The sequence below is a fragment of the Bombyx mori genome, chromosome 25, assembly GCF_030269925.1.
Source record: "Bombyx mori chromosome 25, ASM3026992v2".
Taxonomy (NCBI): domain Eukaryota; kingdom Metazoa; phylum Arthropoda; class Insecta; order Lepidoptera; family Bombycidae; genus Bombyx; species Bombyx mori.
Window position 1 is genome coordinate 992600 of NC_085131.1, and position 20781 is coordinate 1013380.

At 36.7% G+C, this 20781-nt stretch overlaps 1 protein-coding gene and 1 long non-coding RNA gene across 5 annotated transcripts in view; one reads left to right on the plus strand and one right to left on the minus strand.

Annotated features, from left to right (window-relative positions):
* Positions 1 to 20781, minus strand: part of LOC101739075 (homeobox protein Nkx-2.1) — a 64522-nt gene that overhangs the window by 36008 nt on the left and 7733 nt on the right. For 2 of the 4 annotated variants that reach the window (XM_012690012.4, XM_021347716.3), the window contains exons 2-3: positions 19056 to 19127; positions 17150 to 17349 (exon numbers count right to left, since the gene is read on the minus strand). In XM_012690012.4, coding sequence (XP_012545466.1) covers positions 17150 to 17349; positions 19056 to 19127 — 272 coding nt within the window. The remainder of the gene's footprint in view (positions 1 to 17149; positions 17350 to 19055; positions 19128 to 20781) is intronic. The other 2 variants (XM_004925701.5, XM_021347717.3) reach the window with 1 other exon arrangement.
* LOC134201376 (uncharacterized) lies at positions 6279 to 12270 on the plus strand. Its single transcript, XR_009976639.1, has 3 exons — positions 6279 to 6544; positions 7765 to 8571; positions 12002 to 12270. It is a non-coding gene; the product is annotated as an uncharacterized LOC134201376 (long non-coding RNA).

The following is a 20781-nucleotide window of genomic DNA, read 5'->3' on the forward strand; positions in this document are numbered from 1 at the left end:
TTACTGCTTCACGGCAGAAATAGGCAGGGTGGTGTGAGTCCGCACCTATCCGTGCGGACTCACAAGAGGTCCTACCACCAGTAATTACGTAAATTATAATTTTTGCGGGTTTGATTTTTATTACACGATGTGTTTTCTTCACCGTGGAAGTCAATCGTGAACATTTGCTGAGTACGTATTTCATTAGAAAAATTGGTACCCGCCTGAGATTCGAACACCAGTGCATCGCCCAACACAAATGCACCAGACGTCTTATCGCTTAGGCCACGACGACTTCAAAACAGTATGGAAGCAATAGTTTCATATAGAACACAAGTTTCATTCGTCATTTTTAATAGGGCACCAATGATCTGATGGTGTGTACCTTTGCCGTGGTCCATAAACTTAATATATTCCACCACCCATCCTGATGCATAACAATGAAATCTCAAATACGTGTTGAGTCTCTATATTGGGCAAGGATTAATAAGACACGTGTTCAGTTAAGTGACTAACGTATATTGGGATTACAACCTAACGTGCTATCGACAGCCCGACAATGCTGAGACTGACGTAGCATCACTGCAATATAATTATCGCTAACACATACATATAATTATTAGTTGCTATGGGGACATTTGTGGTCCTTACATACGTAACCTAATACTGTAGACCTGTAGACTCACGCTATGGCGGGGGCCTGCAGGTATTAGAAGGAAAGGAAGACCGGTAACGCATTGGGACAACGATATAATAAAAATCGCTGGTAAAAACTGGAAGACAATTGCCAAAAATAAAGACAAATGGAAAAGTCTGGAGGAGGCCTTCACCCTCACATAAGAGGGGTTCTTGCATGCCTGCATGCTAAATTAATATAACCTTTTTTATATCTGTTATGTTGATCCGACTAATATTATACACAATTTATTAAGAATTCTATCATAATTAGTATCTATTATTATTAATGTATTATCAACAATTTTTATAATTTTTGTAATGTCACTTTTTTTTAAATGCAAGAAATAAAAGGCTTTTTATTTTATTATTTATTACATACGTAACCGAAGCGATATCACAAGGCCATGAGCAAATACGATATCAATTAAAAGCGAACCTAAATGATCCGAATTCCCGATAACATGGCGGCTTTCATCCCGACCGAACAAAGTAAATGGAGCTCGTATTCTTTGTGAGGCATTACGTACGTTAAGTCTGAATCAATTGTCGAATGTAAGCTTGAGAGTGGGGTCGATGCTGGTGATGCGCGGTTCCGTAGCTGAATTCAAACGAAGCTGTGTCTGGTATTTCCTTTTACTGTTTTAACTAATGAATTCCAGCCATGATTCACTAAAACTGTCGCTATATTTGTAAGCACGTTTCGAGGTAATTTTTTCTCGTACCTATTCGTTGGTAATCTAAGGGGTTATTCCAACTACGCTGTGACTGGTAGGCGAACTCACTGTTTTAACTTAAGAGAATTTGCTAACACTAGCCCTAGCAAGAGCAATTTTCGGGGAATCTATCACCGGTTTTGAATCGCGACCCATTGAAAAGATCCGGCGTGAAACTCAACGGGCTGTGTCTATGGGTTGGCGTTTCAAGAAATGATATCGGAATCCTTCGCTGATAAATAAATAAATAAGATAAAAATAAAAAGCCTTTTATTTCCTGCTAAAATACAAAGTAAATAGGTATTTAATAAATTTTATTTTTCTTCACTTATGTTTGGCCCATTAATGTTAATGAAACCTATTAAACATGGTGAAGGCCTCCTCCAAGTCCTTCCATTTGGTTCTATTTTGAGCTACCTGTATCCATCGAGGGCCAGCAATAGCTTTTATATCGTCCTCCCATTTTGATATCGGACGACCCTTTTTTCTTTTGCCTTGTGGCCCTTCCCATGCAGTTATTCTTGCAGTCCATCTCTGGTCCTTAAGTCTGGCTACATGATCAGCCCATTTCCACTTCAAGTTTCTGGCATATTCGAAGGCATCTATAGATTTTGTTTTTTCTCTAATATTTGTGTGTCTGATTTTATGAATCTTTCTTATATTTAGCAGACTTCGCTCCATTCCTCGTTGGCAGCTTACTATTAGATTATTGGCCTTCGCTGATATTTAAACAAAATCCCATAAAAATGTTGTCGTAAAAAAAAAACCTTATTCATAATTCTCGAAATGATATATTTACGAATTGGATTACTTTAAAAGTTAACGGGTTCACCGTTTAATGCACGACAACGAAGTTAGCAAATGATTTAATTTATTAGCATTGAGTTTTAAGTAGCTTCAATTGGCAAAAATGTTTAGAGAACAACCAAACCTCTTCGTACCGCTAAAAACTATTTCCATACCTCGTTTGAATAAGGACATAACGTAGCGGTCAGGGAACAAACTCGGGGGGCACTTAGAGAGAGAGGGATGGGGTGCTTTCCCACCCGATTTTGGATATAAAATTTCTACACGTGAATTTTGAAATAATTATTCACCATGGTATCTCTATCTCTGTCTGTCATCTTTGTTCGCCTATATTTTCGGCCATGTTTCATAAGGCAATAGGAAATGTTTGATTAACTATCCTAAATATACTAAATGCTTCCACCGACAATATTAAATCACTGTTAAAATACCAAGTGGTTTCTTTCTTCAGTTTAAACGTCTCTAAGTTTACGATAAACAGCCTCAATGCACAATAGGAGCTCGAGAAAGACAGAATGGGGAGTAATATTTTATTGAAAGACCCTTTCCGAGTTCGAGTGTTTTGTAAATAGAGAGTTGAATTCGGAACGAGTGATGTGTGGAATATTGCCCGTATATCGGGAAGAATTTCGTATACTGGTAACACATTATTATTTATAAATCTATGCTGTTTAGAATTTTTTAGTAATTGTCGTTGAAAGCATTGTTGAAAGCAAGGTTTAATTTTGCTCTTTTTGTTTTTTATATCCATTTTTTGTGCGCATCGATACGATTTGACATATAACAAGTGTTTAGCTGTTAGCTGTATCCCAAAAGTATATGGGGTTCTATTAAGGGACATTTATCCCAAGTGTGTCCCACGTACATTACTCAAAAAATCAATGCCAGACATTGATCTAAATGTAGAACCTTATTAGTGAAGTTGGCTCAGCTACTAGATCGATTCGGAGCACCCACACAACTAAAAAGTTGAATTCGTGAAGCGCACACATGTAAACCTTTTCTTTCCTATCTATTCCCTGGTAGCCTAAGAGGGTATTCTAGCTACGCCCTAACGATTAGGTGAGCTCATGGACTTAACCTGAGAGAATTTGCTAATTAAATGAAATGAAGTCGTTGTGGCCTAACAGATAAGACGTCCGTTCGTGCATTCAAGTTGAGCGATGCGCCGGTGTTCGAATCCCGCAGGCGGGTACCAATTTTTCTAATGAGATACGTACTCAACAAAGGTTCACACGGTGAAGGAATAACATCGTGTAATAAAAATCAAACCCGCAAAATTATAATTTGCGTAATTACTGGTGGTAGGACCTTTTGTGAGTCCGCGCGGATGGGTATCACCACCCTGCCTATTTTTGCGGTGAAGCAGTAATGCGTTTCAGTTTGAAGGTCGGGGCAGCCGTTGTAACTATACCTGAGACCTTAGAACTTATATCTCAAGGTGGGTGGCGCATTTACGTTGTGGATGTCTATGGGCTCCAGTAACCACTTAACACCAGGTGGACTGTGAGCTCGTCCACTCATTTGTGCAATAAAAAAATAATTTAAAAAAAACGTTACCCAAAGCAGTTTTGAACACCTAAGAGTATTCGTATTGAGTTACATTCGATATAAAAGGATTATATATATGTCTCTGATCGGACCTAGGTTTGTGTTTGATATAGCGATTATTGTACAATTAGGATTACTATTATTAATAATAATAATGATAGCTGGAAACAAATCACGCACGGTCATCCGGCTTCAATTTAAGATTCCCTGTGATATGGGTACTAAAGACTGACATACATACTTTTATACCTTTAAATATATACATAAATAGATAATAAGCATCCAGACAAAGAGCAAACAAAGCTGTTCATCACACGAAAGTTTGCCTAATGTGGGAATCGAACCCACGACCGTCGGCGCAACAGCTAGAAGCGTTTATTACGCACGACCGAGTGAGACAGAGGATTAAACCTCATGCCTCAAGGGTGCTATTAACACTGCATTGTCTCCGATACGGATTATCACCAGCGGCCTCATTAGAAAAACTCTATTCAAATCTGTGCTAGTTAATCTTTTATAACGATTGTTTAGTCTAAGAATAGTTACAATATGACTACTGTCCTTAACATTTCAAGCATGGACCAAAATGACTACGCATTCGTATCAAGTAATCGAACAGATAATTCGATGAATTATGTGTCTATTTTGCACTAACATGACCCGTGTGTAATTGTAGACTAATTTCTTTATTAAGATTGTGTTCGATCGTCATGACTTATGCCGGGCTTAAAGAGATTTTTTTTCGATATTATTATTTGTTTTCTTAGTACTCAACTAACATCTAAAATCTAACTGGTGGCACGATAACAGTTCTACCTTTTTTTTCTATCTAAGCTAATAGCCTTGAGAGGCTATTTCAGCGTAACCTTAACTAGTAGGTGAGCTCACAGGGCTCAAACCTGACGACGTTGCTAACACGAACCCTAGCAAGAGCCGTGCTTCGCAGAATCTACCACCGGATCGGAAATGCGACCCACTGAGAAGATCCGGCGAGAAACTCAGTGGGCTGTGTCTGTGGGTTAATTTACTCGTCGAGCCCTTCGTCGCAAGCGACGGGTGCGACGAGAACGATGACCGGTACTTGAGGTACCTAAAAGCACCGTTAGTGGATCGGGAAGGATCCTATCAACATACTAACAACTCCTAGATGCTTTGAACAAAGCAAAAAAAAAATCATTGTTAGAGCGAGAAGTTAACGGAAAACATTACTATCAGGTTACGGTAGGCATCGTCTTGGCTCTGCCCCTGGCATTGCTGACATCCATGAGCGACGGTAACCACTCACCATCAGGTGGGTCGTATGCGCGTCTGCCTAAACGTGCAATAAAAACAATATTAATGACTTTTTGATTACCGCTTGGCGCCGTCTACGCGGAAATCCTAAACCGCTTACGTAACTATATTTTCCTCTTGCCGACTGAACTTTACGGTATCTTGAATACGTCTAAATGACCCTGTCACCCCTACGTCACATTACATATGCGACATCCGCAGCTCTCATTCGACCCCCACTCCTATAACTACATTATTATTAGCATTTATAAATTTATTGTGAACATTAAACAGAAACTTTATGTTACGTCACGAAAATTAAATAATACGTCTACAGATTTTTTTGGTAGTCCGTTTTCTGTTTGTTGAAAATAAGTAAGCGAATACTACAGAATATGTTTATTAGAAATAATATTTTTTTAAGTTTAAGTAAGGTCGCGAAACGACCCTTAGCGTAAAAAATATAAAAATGCGTGTTTAAACCGTAAAAATAGTTTTCCATTTATAACAAGAATGTCGGTTTAAATGTGAATTCTTATTTTTACTTCATTTAAATTCGATACTAGTTTGTTGTAATAAAATATCGATCACCGATTGATAATGCCAACTCCAAATGCTTAAAAATGTTTAAACAACCATAAAAATACAAAAACGATAAGTAATTTTTGTGTGAGCTAAACGAAAATTGCAAAATTACAAAACGAATCTATTAAAAACGCGATTAAGCTTTTGAATTGTTTGATCGATTCATCACGATAAATTACTAAACAATAACTAAGTTGGTTAACTAAAACAAACCCCAAAAAATAATTGCCCAATAAGTTCACTCGACCCTCCGCTAGGAGTGCGTTTGATGACCACGCGATTGGCGTGAAATTACCCAAAAAGGGGGCCAGCGAGGGGACAGCGGGGGCTGGCAGGGGCTGGGTCAGAGGGACCAGACCACGCCGTGCAGTTGACAGCCTCACTGACCAAAACTTGTATAATTGAAATTTTAGAATAATTGAACTCTAACAAGTTCTTGTTCCCACAGATTATCCTACAGCTCTGGTTAATATTCACAGACTACTGTGCGGTCTACGATTACTGTGAATTGCAGATTAAAAATGTAAAATAAAGTTTGTCAGATATCATTTACGCACACTGTTAATATCATATAATTTTTAGAATATCGTCGTTGTCAAAACAAAATTTGATATGTGCACTTTTTGAGATTTTTACTTTTTGACCTTTTCGTATCTATCTACCGTATAAAAAAAACTGTTATGTGTCAGCTTTAATATTTATCTATAGCTTTCATTTGATATAGTTCTTAAAAATTCACCTTCATATCAAAATTTATACGAAAATGTTTTTACTCGTTAATTCAAAATAGAGTTTTTGCACATAGCAGATTTTGGTTTGACAACGACAGCGACGATAATATTTTAAAACGGCATTGGAAATAAAATAATTAAATACAATACCGAGCCACAAATAAGCGGTGGCTATAGTTTGCGCGTGTTTTTATTAATTATTCATTTATTTCTTTATTTGCACTTCATGTAAGTACATTGAAATTTATTTACATTGGCGGACTTAATGCCTCAGGCATCCTATTAATCAACCAAAGGTAGTGCGGAGTAAATTATAGTAGGTGCTTTAAAATACAAATACATACACAAAAATACATTTATGTGTCACTGATCACAATGCTATTTATGGAGTTAGCGTAACTTCAATTTAGTAAGTAATTAATATCAGAAACCGATTCAGATCTTATCAAACTCATATAGTTTTTTTTATATAGCTAGTGTGCTCACAGAGCTTATTTTGCTACTTTATTAATATTTAATTTCATTTACGTATTCTGAAGAAAATCATAAAAATTTCCACCATGTAAATTTTTTATATTACTTACAAAAGTTATCTACATCATGAATTTTCTATAATAAAACTATGGTAATTTTTTTCGGAAATTGCCAAAGTTCCTGCTTGAATCTTTGTTTGAATCTTGATTTTCCCTTTTTCTAACCATATATTTTTTTAAGAGATTTTATGACCTGGTAACTAAGACCTTTAAGTCATGTCTTATTTTACTTTATATTCTTAATTTTATGAAAAATGATGGAGTGAAATGAAATGAAGATGATTAATTTGAGACATTAATCAACTGGGATGAAATTTAATGAAATGAAATGATATGGAATGAAATATAATCGCAGTAAAATGGTGGTCATTTACTGAGATTTTTTCAGTGGACTTTTTGGAGGAACCCGAGAAATTACGTCCAGCAGCTTTGTTTCATTTTCCCACATTTGTGCACTTTCACAGATATTAAACAGTTAATAAACCACCATTATTACACATTTAAACCTGAAGAAACACTAAATAGACAAAATAAAACAAATCACACAACTTCACTCCTCGCGTTCCCGCCAAAAAGTTTCTAACCATATTAAATTTAAGTTAGTACAGATAACATATAAAAAATGTTGTCACTACAAAATAGACGTTATATCGAAACTTGAACATTCTAAGTATATTTTAGATCGTACTTTGTAACATCAACACAATATATGTAGGTTGATAGAGCCGGCAGTAAAAAATACAAAACGTATAGCAGCTGACAGTGGACAACGGCAACCATAGGTGTATGGGCTCCGCCGCTCGACGGACGTACCGCTAGCCCAACTAACTAACAATTAACAACCACTTAACCCTAAAAAAGTTTTGCATTAAACCTACAACAAAAGATTAAATTTCATTGCATTTTAATTTCCAGGAATTATAACGTATGATAATCACATTAAAATCGTTATCAATACCCATCGCCCCAACTGCGAGTGTTGCCAATACAAAATAAACTGGCGCGCAAATTGTGCGTGAATAAACACAGGGGCATAATAGAGGTATTGTGCGTCTCCCCTTGGATGGCCTGTGAAAACATTGTACCGAATGTATCTGGCGCAGTTGATCGGAAAACGACGTGCTTCGATTGCAGTTAGACGGGACAGCTGGAGCTGTTTTTGTTAAATAAAACAACCTAAATACGATTTAAAGCAAAGTTACATTCAGGTTTTGTAAAAATATTAACATGTATTCATGATTTCACGTTTTGTCTTGGAGTGACGACCTTTAGATTAGAATTTTATGCCAATTATTTAAAAAAAAATACTAAAAATTGTGGCATACATATTTTTTTGGAGAAGGAAGGTTTACTGGTGGCACAGAGGCCTTCCCAGTTTCACCAGGACAGCTACCCGAGCGCCTCCGCAGGAGACCTAACAACTCATGAGCAATTGTTTCGCGAATGAATCTACTATCGGATGGGTATGGCGTCCCACTGTGAAGATCCGGCCAGAAACTCAGCGGGCTGATCCGTACATTACGTTGTATGTCAAACTCTTTGTCGAGTGCGACGAGTACGATTACTAGAGTCCCTAAGCCTGCTCCTAGTTTGGAGCTAAAGGCGACTAATGAAGGATCCAATAGGATCTGATATATCCTTAGGGAAGTTATGCATTTCTTTACTGAGCGTGGCGCATCTAAAGGACATGCGGATCATTCTATTGGTGTACTCTTGATTCCGGTTAGTTTTTTATCGTATTAACGCAATAGCTTAACATACTAAACTGATGCAACAGAAGACATGAGATATGTGCTTCTAGAGTCGCACAAAATCGTACAAAGCGCGCGAAAACAAACTAGATAACCAAACGTGATTCCCGCCCTGACTATCCGACTCGACGCTCGGTCCAAATGAAACAGCAAACACTAGTTTCGTCGTGTGCCGTCACACCAAAGGAAGATAAACTGCGAGCGCGTCTGCGGCTGACGTGTCCACTCGGCGCATTAGCCCGCGCCCCCCACCAAGTGTCGCACACTTATTTTTTCCCGGTGGCAATTTTAATTCCGCCATGCTGACCGTGTAGCAAATTCCTTTTGATGTATGGCAACACTGCTTTAGCCTTAAATTGAAAAATTATAGCAGCACTGTTTTATCTTTAAATTGAAATTGAGTTGAACCTTCTTTCATTTAAGAATTGTTTGCATTATTATAATAAAACTAGCCGTACTCGCCCGCTACACTGGGCATTTAAAATTAACATTATTTGTTATTGTCATTATTATTAGGGAGTCCAACACTCATATAAATATTAGCCTATCCATTAAGTACATGTATTTTCTACATGGATACCAAGTCTTAGTTTCAAATCAATCGGATGCATGGTTCAGTAGTTATAACGGAACATCCGTAAAAACCACTGTAGATTTATTTATTAATATAGATGACAGCTTTACTATCCGATACGAAATTCGACAAATCATCTCTTCAATGACGTAACAACTTCAAATCTTGCTTTGCAATCGAAAACAAGCATTCTAAATAAATAAGTTTCACCTTTGTTCCATTCTCTAAACATTGCGGTTGCATTCAATATAGCAATACTATAAATGTATACAAACTTCTCTATACTTCGTTTGTAAAATGTAAGCAATCTAATATTTTATTTACACTTTATTGTAGCATACTTCAAAACCTTTCTCAAGCACATCTTTATTTACATCATACGTAGTGTACATCCGATTTTAAAAAAAAAAACATATGTTTGTGTTGTCTTCTCTCTTCTTCTATCTTTCAGACTACAGAAATCCACTGCTGGACCTAGGTCTCCCGGAAGCTATATTGTATGTATTGAATACCCCCGTATTGCCATAATCGCCATGCATGACGAGTGAATTAACCTATAGACACAGCCCACTGAGTTTCTCGCCGGATCTTCTCAGTGGGTCGCGTTTCCGTTCCGGTGGCAGATTCTCCGAAGCACTGCTCTTGTTAGGGCCAGTGTTACCAACACACTCGGTTTGAGCACCGTGAGCTCACCTACACGTCAATGAGAAGCTGATATAGCCTCTCAAAGCTATCAGCATAGGTAGAAAAAAAAGCTTGGCATGCGGGTTAACGATCTCAGTGTGCTGTTATGATACTGGAAGAACGCTACTGCCCATTCTTTGGATAATTTCTCAGTCGCCTCTTACAACACCCTAGGGAGAAGTGGATGGGATAGGATGTTACTCTTTTTCGATACGACACAACTCTAGCTGTAGTGTCGACCCAAAACGACAGAGCCCCACCTCTATTAGTAGGTGACGTCCTCCCTATTATGACCGCGGAGCAATCTCGTACTTCAGTAAAAAGATTCACTCTATGCAACTGACTTCGATCTGAAGTTATAAAATGGATCGGTATGACTATTACGTTGTATCAACGAGATCCAATTAACACTAAATAAGTCTTTACTAAATGTTATCCTAACTGACGTACCTACCTACACAATAACAATGTTGAGCGCGTTTTATCTCATAAGACAAAATTGGTAATTATAACACATCAGCGGAACTCGTGATGTCGATTTATTGAAGACAGGAGATAAAAACGACCTAAATGGACTATACAAGCTTAGACTGTTAAGAAACTGTTTAGTATTTATATAGTTTTAATAATGAGGATCTATCGCTTTCTGAAGGGATAACCAACCTCCAGCAATGAATAACACAAAAAACAACGAATAATGTTTTTCTCAACAACAAAAAAACAAGCAGCGATATATTTACAAAGCACTCGAACGAATAATTACCAAAGTAACAAGACGCGTAGTAAATACTTCAAATTTATCCACATTAACGCGTTCCGAATTACCATAGACAATTTTAGATGGCCGTAAAAATATGAGTGTATAATCTGTGGAGGTATGGACTTCACCGATCGGGCGGTATTTGCTGACGTGAGGCCTAATGTTTACCCAGCCAAGTCTCTAGTGGTGGACAAACAAGGGACCCATCGAATGGAATTGCTTATTTTGTCTCTGCGAACACGACTCCTACAGGTACCGGGCCGGCGTGCCTCAGGGCTGCGTACTTTACTTATAATATTTTTTTGTTTGTTTGTACAAATTCGGTGGACGGTACCATACGTGTTGTTTATACTCCGACAGCACTCGGCTTGAGTTTACCGTTTTAATCCCGTATTTAGTGATGCTTATCTTCGCGGAAGCGTGCCTTTCGATGGCTCTATCATTTGTTGGTTAATTTCTTTGCTAACTATTATTCTGTTAAGCATTTGGTTTGCTTTAATGACAATTGTGTTTACGTAATTATGCAAGAAATTGGTAATGTAAAGTCGTTCACAATACTGTAGGGTGTATGCAAAGAATGTGGTTTACAAATAAGGCAGGCGATACCAAAAGTTTAGGTTAGATAATGCAGTGACTGTTTCACTAAGATTTGAGATGAAAAATGCTTGCGAGCAATAGAGCATTAGCTGCACTTAACTGTACAATTGATTTACTTTGCGTACGACAAATAAGATATTAACAAAATACAATTTTCGATTTGTAATAAACTGTAGTTTGAATTTAACCCTGCCCTTAGGCTCATTTTCCTCATTTTCTTTTCCTACCTATGCTGATAGCCTTGAGAAGCTATTTCAGCTTCTCCTTGACGTGTAGGTGAGCTCATGGGGCTCAAACACGGAGTGCTGCTAACACTGGCCCTAGCAGGAGCAGTGCTTCGCAGAATCTATCACCGGATCGGAATCGCGACCCACTGAGGAGATCCGGCGAGAAACACAGTGGGCTGTGTCTATGGGTTAATTTACTTGTCGAGCTCTTCATCGCAAGCGACGGGTAACTACGCTCATTTGGGAATTTCAGCAGAGTCAAACTGGGAGGAGTCAAAGTCAAAATAACGGGGAGCGAACATACAACTTAGGATTGAGACAGGGTGATCCTTGGTCACCTAAACTTTTTATAGCAATACTACAACTTATTTTGAAAATCTACCACTATCGAACAACTATGCCTTTGTTGCATTTTTTACAAACGAAATGTTCCTACCTTATCCTATCACGATTCCGGATATTTACCGTTTTTCAATGTTGTCGGTTAACGTAATAAAACCTATAAATATTTTAATGTTTATTATAAATACGTGGCTGTTTGTTATTATTATTGTTTCAGCGGATCTCTACACGGGCAAACGATTACGTCACGCGCAATTTACCGCTCAATTGGCGGCCATCTTTCTATTTAATTAACCTCTGTACGAGTATTTGGACTTTCGCTTTCAAACGCTACCTTCTCTCAACTAATCACGCAATCAAACATAAAATAATTGGTTAGCTTGTGCAAATGATTTCTGAAGGTAGCGATACAAAAATAAAACAAATCTAGATAATTATATAATATAAACTTTTACTTTACTTGAGTAATATAAATGTTTTATTTTAGTTTATGTTTTTTTTTTTTTAAATACCCTATTATAAATCAACGAGCTATCTTCATAACCTAACTAGAAATCGTATAGTCGATGGTATAAGTAACCCAGATCGAAATAACAATGTAATGAAAACAATTTGATGCACTAAATGTGTGTCACGTAGAGCTCCACCTGCATTTACAATTAAATCACTTTTAAGATCATGTTACTGTCATAGAACAAAGAAGGTAGACGCGCAATTATACATTACAGTCCAAGTGCATCCGATGCCACTGCAACTTTCACCTGATACTCTATTTTTTTTAAAAATACCCTTGTAGGCAAACGAGTATACGGCCCACCTGATGATGAGTGGTTACCGTCCCCCATGGACTTCAGCAATGCCAGAGGCAGAACCAAGCCGCTGCCTACCGCCTACCTATAGTCTCAAGGTGGGCATATTACACCTTCATACCTATAGGCTCCGGTGAGCCGCATCAAATAAGCAGTAAGCCGCCTGCCCAACTAAAAAAAATACACTTCTTTATTACGCTATTCGAATTATACTATACGTAATTTGAATTTGGTAGTGTTTTAGTAAAAAAAATGTGTGCGTGTACTAGTGTACACACGTAAGAAGTGAAACTTGTTTATGGCCTTATTTTTCGAAAAATGATCTACATGCAACTTTCTAGAAATTGGTTAAATAAAGTTAAATTAGATAAAGTTTAAACAAAAGGATTTTATTATCATAGACATGAATACAAATAATACAATTATTTCACTTTACCTTTTTGCTACTAAGATTATTACAGCATTTCATTAATTGTAATAGAATTATTACTATCATTGTCATTGTCATTATATATTTTTGTAATTAATGGCTTATGGTAACTGAAATATGAAATATATGGTTTACATTCCACGAAATTTAGTGACCGAGTAAAAACTCCATCAATTGTAGTGCCAGATCTTGTTGTTGACGTTTGAGGGCTGTTTTTCATGGATAAATTCAATTTATCTTTCAGAAATTCAACTAGCTTCAAAGAATTTTCCGATGCAAAATTTACATTAAAATCTCCACTTAAAATCATCGGTATTTTATAATTATTGTTACCGAGTAAAGAGGCACCTTCACTTGTGTACGGCAACAATGAATGGTGAAGAAAAAGATGGCGCGTAACGGAAAAATGTGACGCGTAACCGAAAAATGTGACGGTAAATTTTTTTCCAACGCCGATAAAGAAGTTTCACTTCAAAAACTTTTACTTGGCGATTTGTAAGCGTGAGCATACGTCCCTAAGCAACTTATTTCGGCCCGGAAGAAGAATTTGAAGGCATTCTTGAGGATATTCTTGCAGTCGAGAATTATTGCGAATGTTTAATTCTATTCTGTATTGCATCGATGAGCCAACAAACTCCTGGTCATCTGGTGTGAGCTATGAAATAGTTACAGAAGCCCATACATCTTGATATATAATAACGCAGTCTCAATTGCTGCCTAACCCTGCAAACTGGAACATATGACTGTTTCGTGACAGAAACACCGGTACCTGCCCTCGTAGGCTTTCTATACCACAGAAAGTTCAATGACCAGTAATTACGCGTATTAATAAATTTAACGGTTTTGATTTTACGCACACAATTTCGCTAGTGTCAGACAAAAGGAAACGTCACGTCTTTTTAATAATTCGTTCTTTGAAACGGAGGGCGGAGGAGTCTCACTGGCAGCGTGTTCGATGTTTTTTTCATACGACGGCTAATGGTGTTTACTTTGAAGCTGGTTGCAATTCGAGACAGTTTTATTGTGAGGCGCGCGCAAACAGACTTAGCGTCACTTTGTCTTGCCGCCCGCTAGTATTCACGACGATCGGACTCGATTCGTAATCCTTTACATTTTATAAAGACCAATAAGCATCTTCACCGTCGAGTCATAAATTAGAATAGTAATTAATTGTAAAAGGTTGTCCCAAGCATCACAATTTTGAAGGAGAATAAGACGCGACATTGATACGGGAATTCACAAAAAAAAACATGTCACATTCTTCATAATTGAAGGAGCAGAAAATATTGAAAATTACTTTTTTTTAAACGTCAGTGTGCTCAGTGCGAGTTTTTTAACGTACTCGATAGCGTAAAAGTTATGTCACATTTGTATGCAGTTGGAACAGCGCCCCTTGCGGCAAACATAGCCAAACGTTCCAACTGCATACAAATTTGATTTAACTTTTACGCTATCGAGAACGTTAAAAAACTCACACTAAGCACATAGTTCCGAAATCTAGTAATACCGTGTAAGTTTACAGAATATCATGCGTATCAACACAAAGTGTGCTACGAGTGCTCACGGTTGGCAACAGTTAGCTCATCTGTGAGCATACACAAAAATGCATAATACAATATAGGCTACTAAGTTTAGATCCGGCCTACGTAATGGGAATAATTGGCAATACCTACTTTGGACACATCCATAAACTCTTTTAGACATTTCCAGCAAAGGGATATCCTTAGAATCTGCCATGGCCATAGAGTATAACGCCACAAATACACCTAATTTTTATTTTCTTGAAATTAAGTAATCTTTAAATAATTTAATTTATAAATAAAGCTACCTTAAGCTAATATGCTGCGAAGTTCCCAAACCAGCAGAGATTTCTATACGATAGAAACTGAATTAAAATGAGAATTTGATAAAAACAACTTATAAAAAATAAGGAGATCTAAATATGAAATTAATCTATTTTTCTTAACCTTGTAGAGAATATAAGTTGTAGAGATCACGCAAAATGCACAAAAGGCTTGTAGATGCATGATATTTACAAAGACCTCCCACGTCACACGGCTTACTAAGGATGTCAACTATCTTTGTTTAAAGTAGATGAAGTATGTAAATACGTAACTATAATAGTATTAATATTAGCTTGGTATTTTGTGACTAGAACCCTGCAAATCGCGTCTTACTTGTGATTTAAGATTTCGAGCAACTAAGGATTTTCATTTCAATATCCTTAGTCTTCTGTAAGTATTCACGATTTCGGATACGTCTAATCAACCAATGTTATGAAAATAATATCAATGATAGCGTGATGAACGTGATAGCGTTATTTGCGTTAACGAGTAATAAATTTTGGTAGTTATCATTGTTATAGGTACCTATCGAGAATCAAAACTAAGTTGTTGTTACGTATAAATGTTAACGTTCAGTACGGCTTCATTGTCTGTCATTAATCCAATAGTAACAATGAATATAAAAAAAATTAGCGCTTATACTTTGGTTTTTCAATTACAAAAATAATTGCCTACTTTTAAGGTTGCTTACAGATATAATACTGTTTTATTAAATGAAGAAGCGTAGACAGAATTTTTTTATTGTCAATGTTTTTTTCCTTATATAAAATTTACTAGATTTTAAATTTCATAAAGGTATTTTAGATTTACATTAAAAAATAGTAGTTCGTATATTAAACATACCTACACGTTATAAAACAAAAAGTTAAACAACGCAAATATACTTCCGCAATGTAGTTAAACTATAAAAATTAAAAAGTAATAATTAATGCAGTCATGTTTTGGAGCAGTACCCACTTTCGTGCTACTTTAATAAACAAATACGGTAATTAGGTGTAACAATTCTCCCCTCTAAAATATCGGGTAACAGTATATTAGCTCAGTAACCGGACCGCGCACTTGTGAGCTGATATTGCCAAATATCAGGTTTCGCGCCAACGCTTCCAGATCCGCCATCTTGATGACGCAAAAAAAAATTAAATGGATACCGTGACGTGTTATAGTTGAATTTTAAAGCTTACTGACTCGGTGGTGCAATAGTTAACGACTCTGACTGTTACGCTGAGGGTCGTGGGTTCGATTCCCACATCGGGCAAACAATCGTGTAAGATGAATAACTTTGTTTGCTCTTTGTCTAGGTTTTTATTATCTATATATGTACATATATATGTATTTAAACGTATTTAAGTATGTATATCATCTCTGATTCCTATAATATAGGGAATCTTAATTGAGGGTTGGATGACCGTGCGTGATTTTTTCCCGTTTATTATTCCTGTTTGTACTTTTGTACTAATAATTTAATGTAAACATCTGTAACAACATTTAAATCGTAAAAGTAGTTTTGATTACGTTTTCAGCTCGTGAATACTGAAGATATCTAATTGTGTTTTTGCTTGTTGACTAATAAAAATATTATGCTGGAATCTAACAATTTTAATGCTAAATAGATATTGGGTTTAAATCTTGTACCTACTCATTTCAAAGCTGATACGTTTTATAACATTACCTACACTTTTTTTATCGAAAACGCAAAACATACAACAGCCGCACTTTTACTTAGGTGGTAGGACCTCTTGTCAGTCCGCACGAGTAGGTACCACCACCTTGCCTATTTCTGCCGTGAAACAGTAATGCGTTTCGGTTTGAAGGGTGGGGCAGCCGTTGTAACTATATTGAGACCTTAGAACTTATATCTCAAGGTGGGTGGCGCATTTACGTTGTAGATGTCTATGGGCTCCAGTAACCACTTTACTTACACTAGATGGGCTGTGAGCTCGTCCACCCATGTAAGCAATAAAAAAAATTTGTCCTAGAGCGATATTTAGATCTCATGCCCGAAGCTGGCATTCATTCCGTTCTTGTCTATGGACTCTGATAAACATATAGCAATATAATGTAATTGATGTTTAGATCTTGTGTCTCAAGATGGACAGCAACATAGGCGCTACGGTACACATTGACTCCGGTAGCGTCTCAATACTAGATAGATCTTGGGGTTGTTTGCAAAGTATATAAAATAGTGTATTTGTGCATTTCATCCTAACAGTTCACATGTGCTTTGTGACTCAAAGAAAATACCCTGAAAAGCATATTAGAATAATACGAATTCGCCGACTCACTGGCAAACCTGGGGTCGTTGGAAGCTGGATACCAGCCAGCCCCTCGCATGTCTCCGTAGTGGGGCAGGTCCGTGGGTGCACACCCATAGCCCTGGACCGGGGCGCCCCCATACAGGGGCACCGCGTAAGGGTTCGCCGTCATCCCGCAGGATGCGGCGGGACCGAGGGGAGAATTAATACTGCTGCCTGAAGAATTCGACCTGGAAACAAAACACTCTATTAGATACAAGATAATGTTAACCACAGAACATAACTAAGCTTACAATTTTCTTTATGCTTGGTCTACTTCAGGCAAGTAAATATATTCAAAATATTATACACGGAAATAACTAATAATTTATAGACTAATCTATAGAATAATACCTATTGAATACTCTATATAAAGGTGAGTAAGGGCTTTCCTCTGCCTACCGCCTTATGCCTACGATAGTATTCCCGAGGGTTGATATGAGGTCGTCAAACTCATGCCAAATCCCTATGCAGCATTATAAGAGAACATACTGCGCCAACTCCACGTAACGTGAGATAAGGACAAGAGAAGAAGAAAGCATAGCAATTGCAATTTAATCTCTATATATCAAAATGAATTGCTGTTCGTTAGTCTCGCTAAAACTCGAGAACGGCTGAGCCGATTTGGCTAATTTTGGTCTTGAATCATTTGTGGAAGTCCAGAGAAGTTTTAAAAGGTAGATAAATATAAAAATGCTCGGAATTAAATAAAAATAACAATTTTGTTTTTCCATTGATGTGTCCCCCGTCGGACCGATTCCTTTGTTTGTTTTATGTTTATTTTATACAAAAGTTTAGGTCTTTTATTTATCGATTGAGGCACTACGAAGTCTGCCGGGTCAGCTAGTTTAAAATAAAATAATAAACATCATCAGTTGCAGAAAACAGAAGAATAATGATTTATGCTGATTGAATATCCGATATCACATCGAAAAATCAAAAATTCAAAAGGTAATTAATAACTTTTTTCAGTTAAGGACACCGGTAGATAAGTTAATGGTACCGATACAAACAATAGACAAGACCATTTCATAGCCTCGCGACCGAAAAAAATAAATTAGGAAGACTGAATCGGGTGTATCAAAATATATTTGCATCAAGAATTGAAATAATCACAGCAATAGTGTACCCGGCTTATCCTCGAACTATAGTAGGTAATCAGATTATCAATACAATACCACAGATAATTTTCTCACAAAACTGTTTTTGACCCAAATCTACCACACGCAGTACTGCAATGTCATTCGGCAGGCGCCAAACCATTCAAACAATACTTGGCTTAGCTACCTAATCCCTATTTACACAATTTAATCTCCTGCCCTTCATCAAAAGCTTCGTAAATACAAAATTCAACCTTATAAACTGTGGTTTAAAGCTTAAATTTGTAATTTTAATGAAAGTATGTACATCCCTAACGCCGACATTACTGTGTTTGGTTTGACAAATTGAGTTTTGACAGAGCGGGAGAATTTAGCGCGAAAACGCTTTGGCTTTTAGTTCAGTAATTATTATTCTTTAAATTCAATTAACCTAGACATTAAAATTGCTACACAATTTTTAATTAAGTTAAATATTTATAACATGTTTTTTATAAAATGCACAGATTTTAAAGTACAACTAATCGATATTAATTTCTCGATATCAATCGATAAATTTAAAGAACAAAGTTGTCTGCCCTAATAAGAAAATAAATATCTATAGAAGAGCAATACGTTTTATTCACAGACAGAGAATTCTTTTTTTTTCATTACAAAAAGAGCTCAGTCAGGGCTCCACAATAAACATTCTACCCGAGCTTCGTAATTAAATTATTACGAGGGAATTTTAATTTGATCATAGCTTGTTAGCTTTACGTTAAAATTGAATTGTTTTTGTTGTTAATTTTATATTTGCCTACCTGTCTACTGATAGCTGGGCATAATCTATGAAATCATCGGTCGCCTTCACGTCATAGGCTGTCCGATGTGCCCTGCGAACGAAACATTCCGTTTTTAAAAATTCTAAAATTATTTTTGTGTATGTATAGATAACAAATTCGCGCCAAAACCTTGTTTTTTTTTATTGTTATACAACTTCGTATAACTTTATCAGATTAAGCTTTCTGAAGATTGGATTCGTTTTTTGCTTTATTCATAATAATATCATTTTGGAGTCTCATTTGGAAGGTACATCGTGAAATTAGATTTAAACATAAATACTTAGCTAGCTTTTACCTAAAATAGCAATTCATTTTGGGCCTGAAAATTTGCGCTGAATCAATAGTAATACTTTGTATAGTAGATACATAATGTAAGAAGAGACTGAGAGCTTTATAAATTTATTAGAATATCCTATTTGAGATATTAGTTAATTATCTAGGAAAATATTTTTTATTTATTGCTTAGATGTCTGGACGAGCTTACGGCCCACCTGATATTAAGTGGTTACCTGAGCCTAAAATGCCGCCACCCACCTTGAGATATGAGTTCAAAGATCTCTGTTTAAAACAGTTACAACGGCTGCCCCACCTTTCAGACCGCAACGCGTTACTGCTTCACGGCAGAAATAGGCAGGGTGGTGGAACCTACCCGTGTGGACTCGCAAGACGTCCTACCAGTAAAAATTACCTACTAAAATTTCGTTTGTATAATAATAGGTTAGGTGAGTACTATGATTAGTAGCGATGAGCTATAGGACCGTTGAAAGCTCGTAGGGATGGGCCCTTGATATTTTGAGAAATCAATAGTATTCCAATCGATACAAAATTACTATGGTGTTCGTTTTAGAAATATAAAATATTTTTTTTTGTGTTTTTCTCATACGTGCAATAGATTTTTAAACATTTATTAAGTATTAGTGGGCGAATAAAAATACAGTCGCTGAATGTGGCTTTTCGGGCTATTCCCAAAATTCCTTTGAGCTCTTAATAAATTCCCAACTTTCACCAAAAAGTTATTTATAATGCCATTATGTTGAAATAAAAAAATTTGGAAGGATTACTGGTGGCCTGGAGGCCTTTCCAGTTTCACCAAGGCAGGTGGGTGAACACAGGCTCAGCCAGGAGGATAATTTCATTTCATTCCTCTGTTTTTATATGAAACGTAGATGAGAATTTGGCTCAAAAGACCAGATCATTAAAAAAAAAAACAAAAAAAAACGAGTCGAATTAAATGCACGTCTGCGTTAAATGCGCGAAAAACTCGATGCTAATGAGATTAATAATGGTTCGTGACTGATTCTAACTCAAATCAAGTCAACTAATATAGAAACTAATCAAGAATCGAAATGTTTTTACAATCAGAAGAATGAGTTTGATTCAGAATGAGTATATCAGAGGAAGTGTGAAAGTAGCCCCGGTAATCTACAAATTAAAGAGCGGACACGGTTAGCGTAGTATGAACATGTGATGCGTAGAGAGAAGATGCATGTGACTAGGAGATGTATGGAAATTGTAGTGCAAGGTAGAGGGGGAAGATGTTGGCTGAAGAAGACATGGATGGAGTGTGCGAATGAAGATACGAGAGGGATAGGAGTGAGCGTTGAGACGACGGCTGTTAGAAGAGAATGGAAGAGAAAAATTACCTGTGCCGACCTCACCTACTGGGATAAGATGAAGAAAAAGAAGAAGAATCGGAAGAATCAAT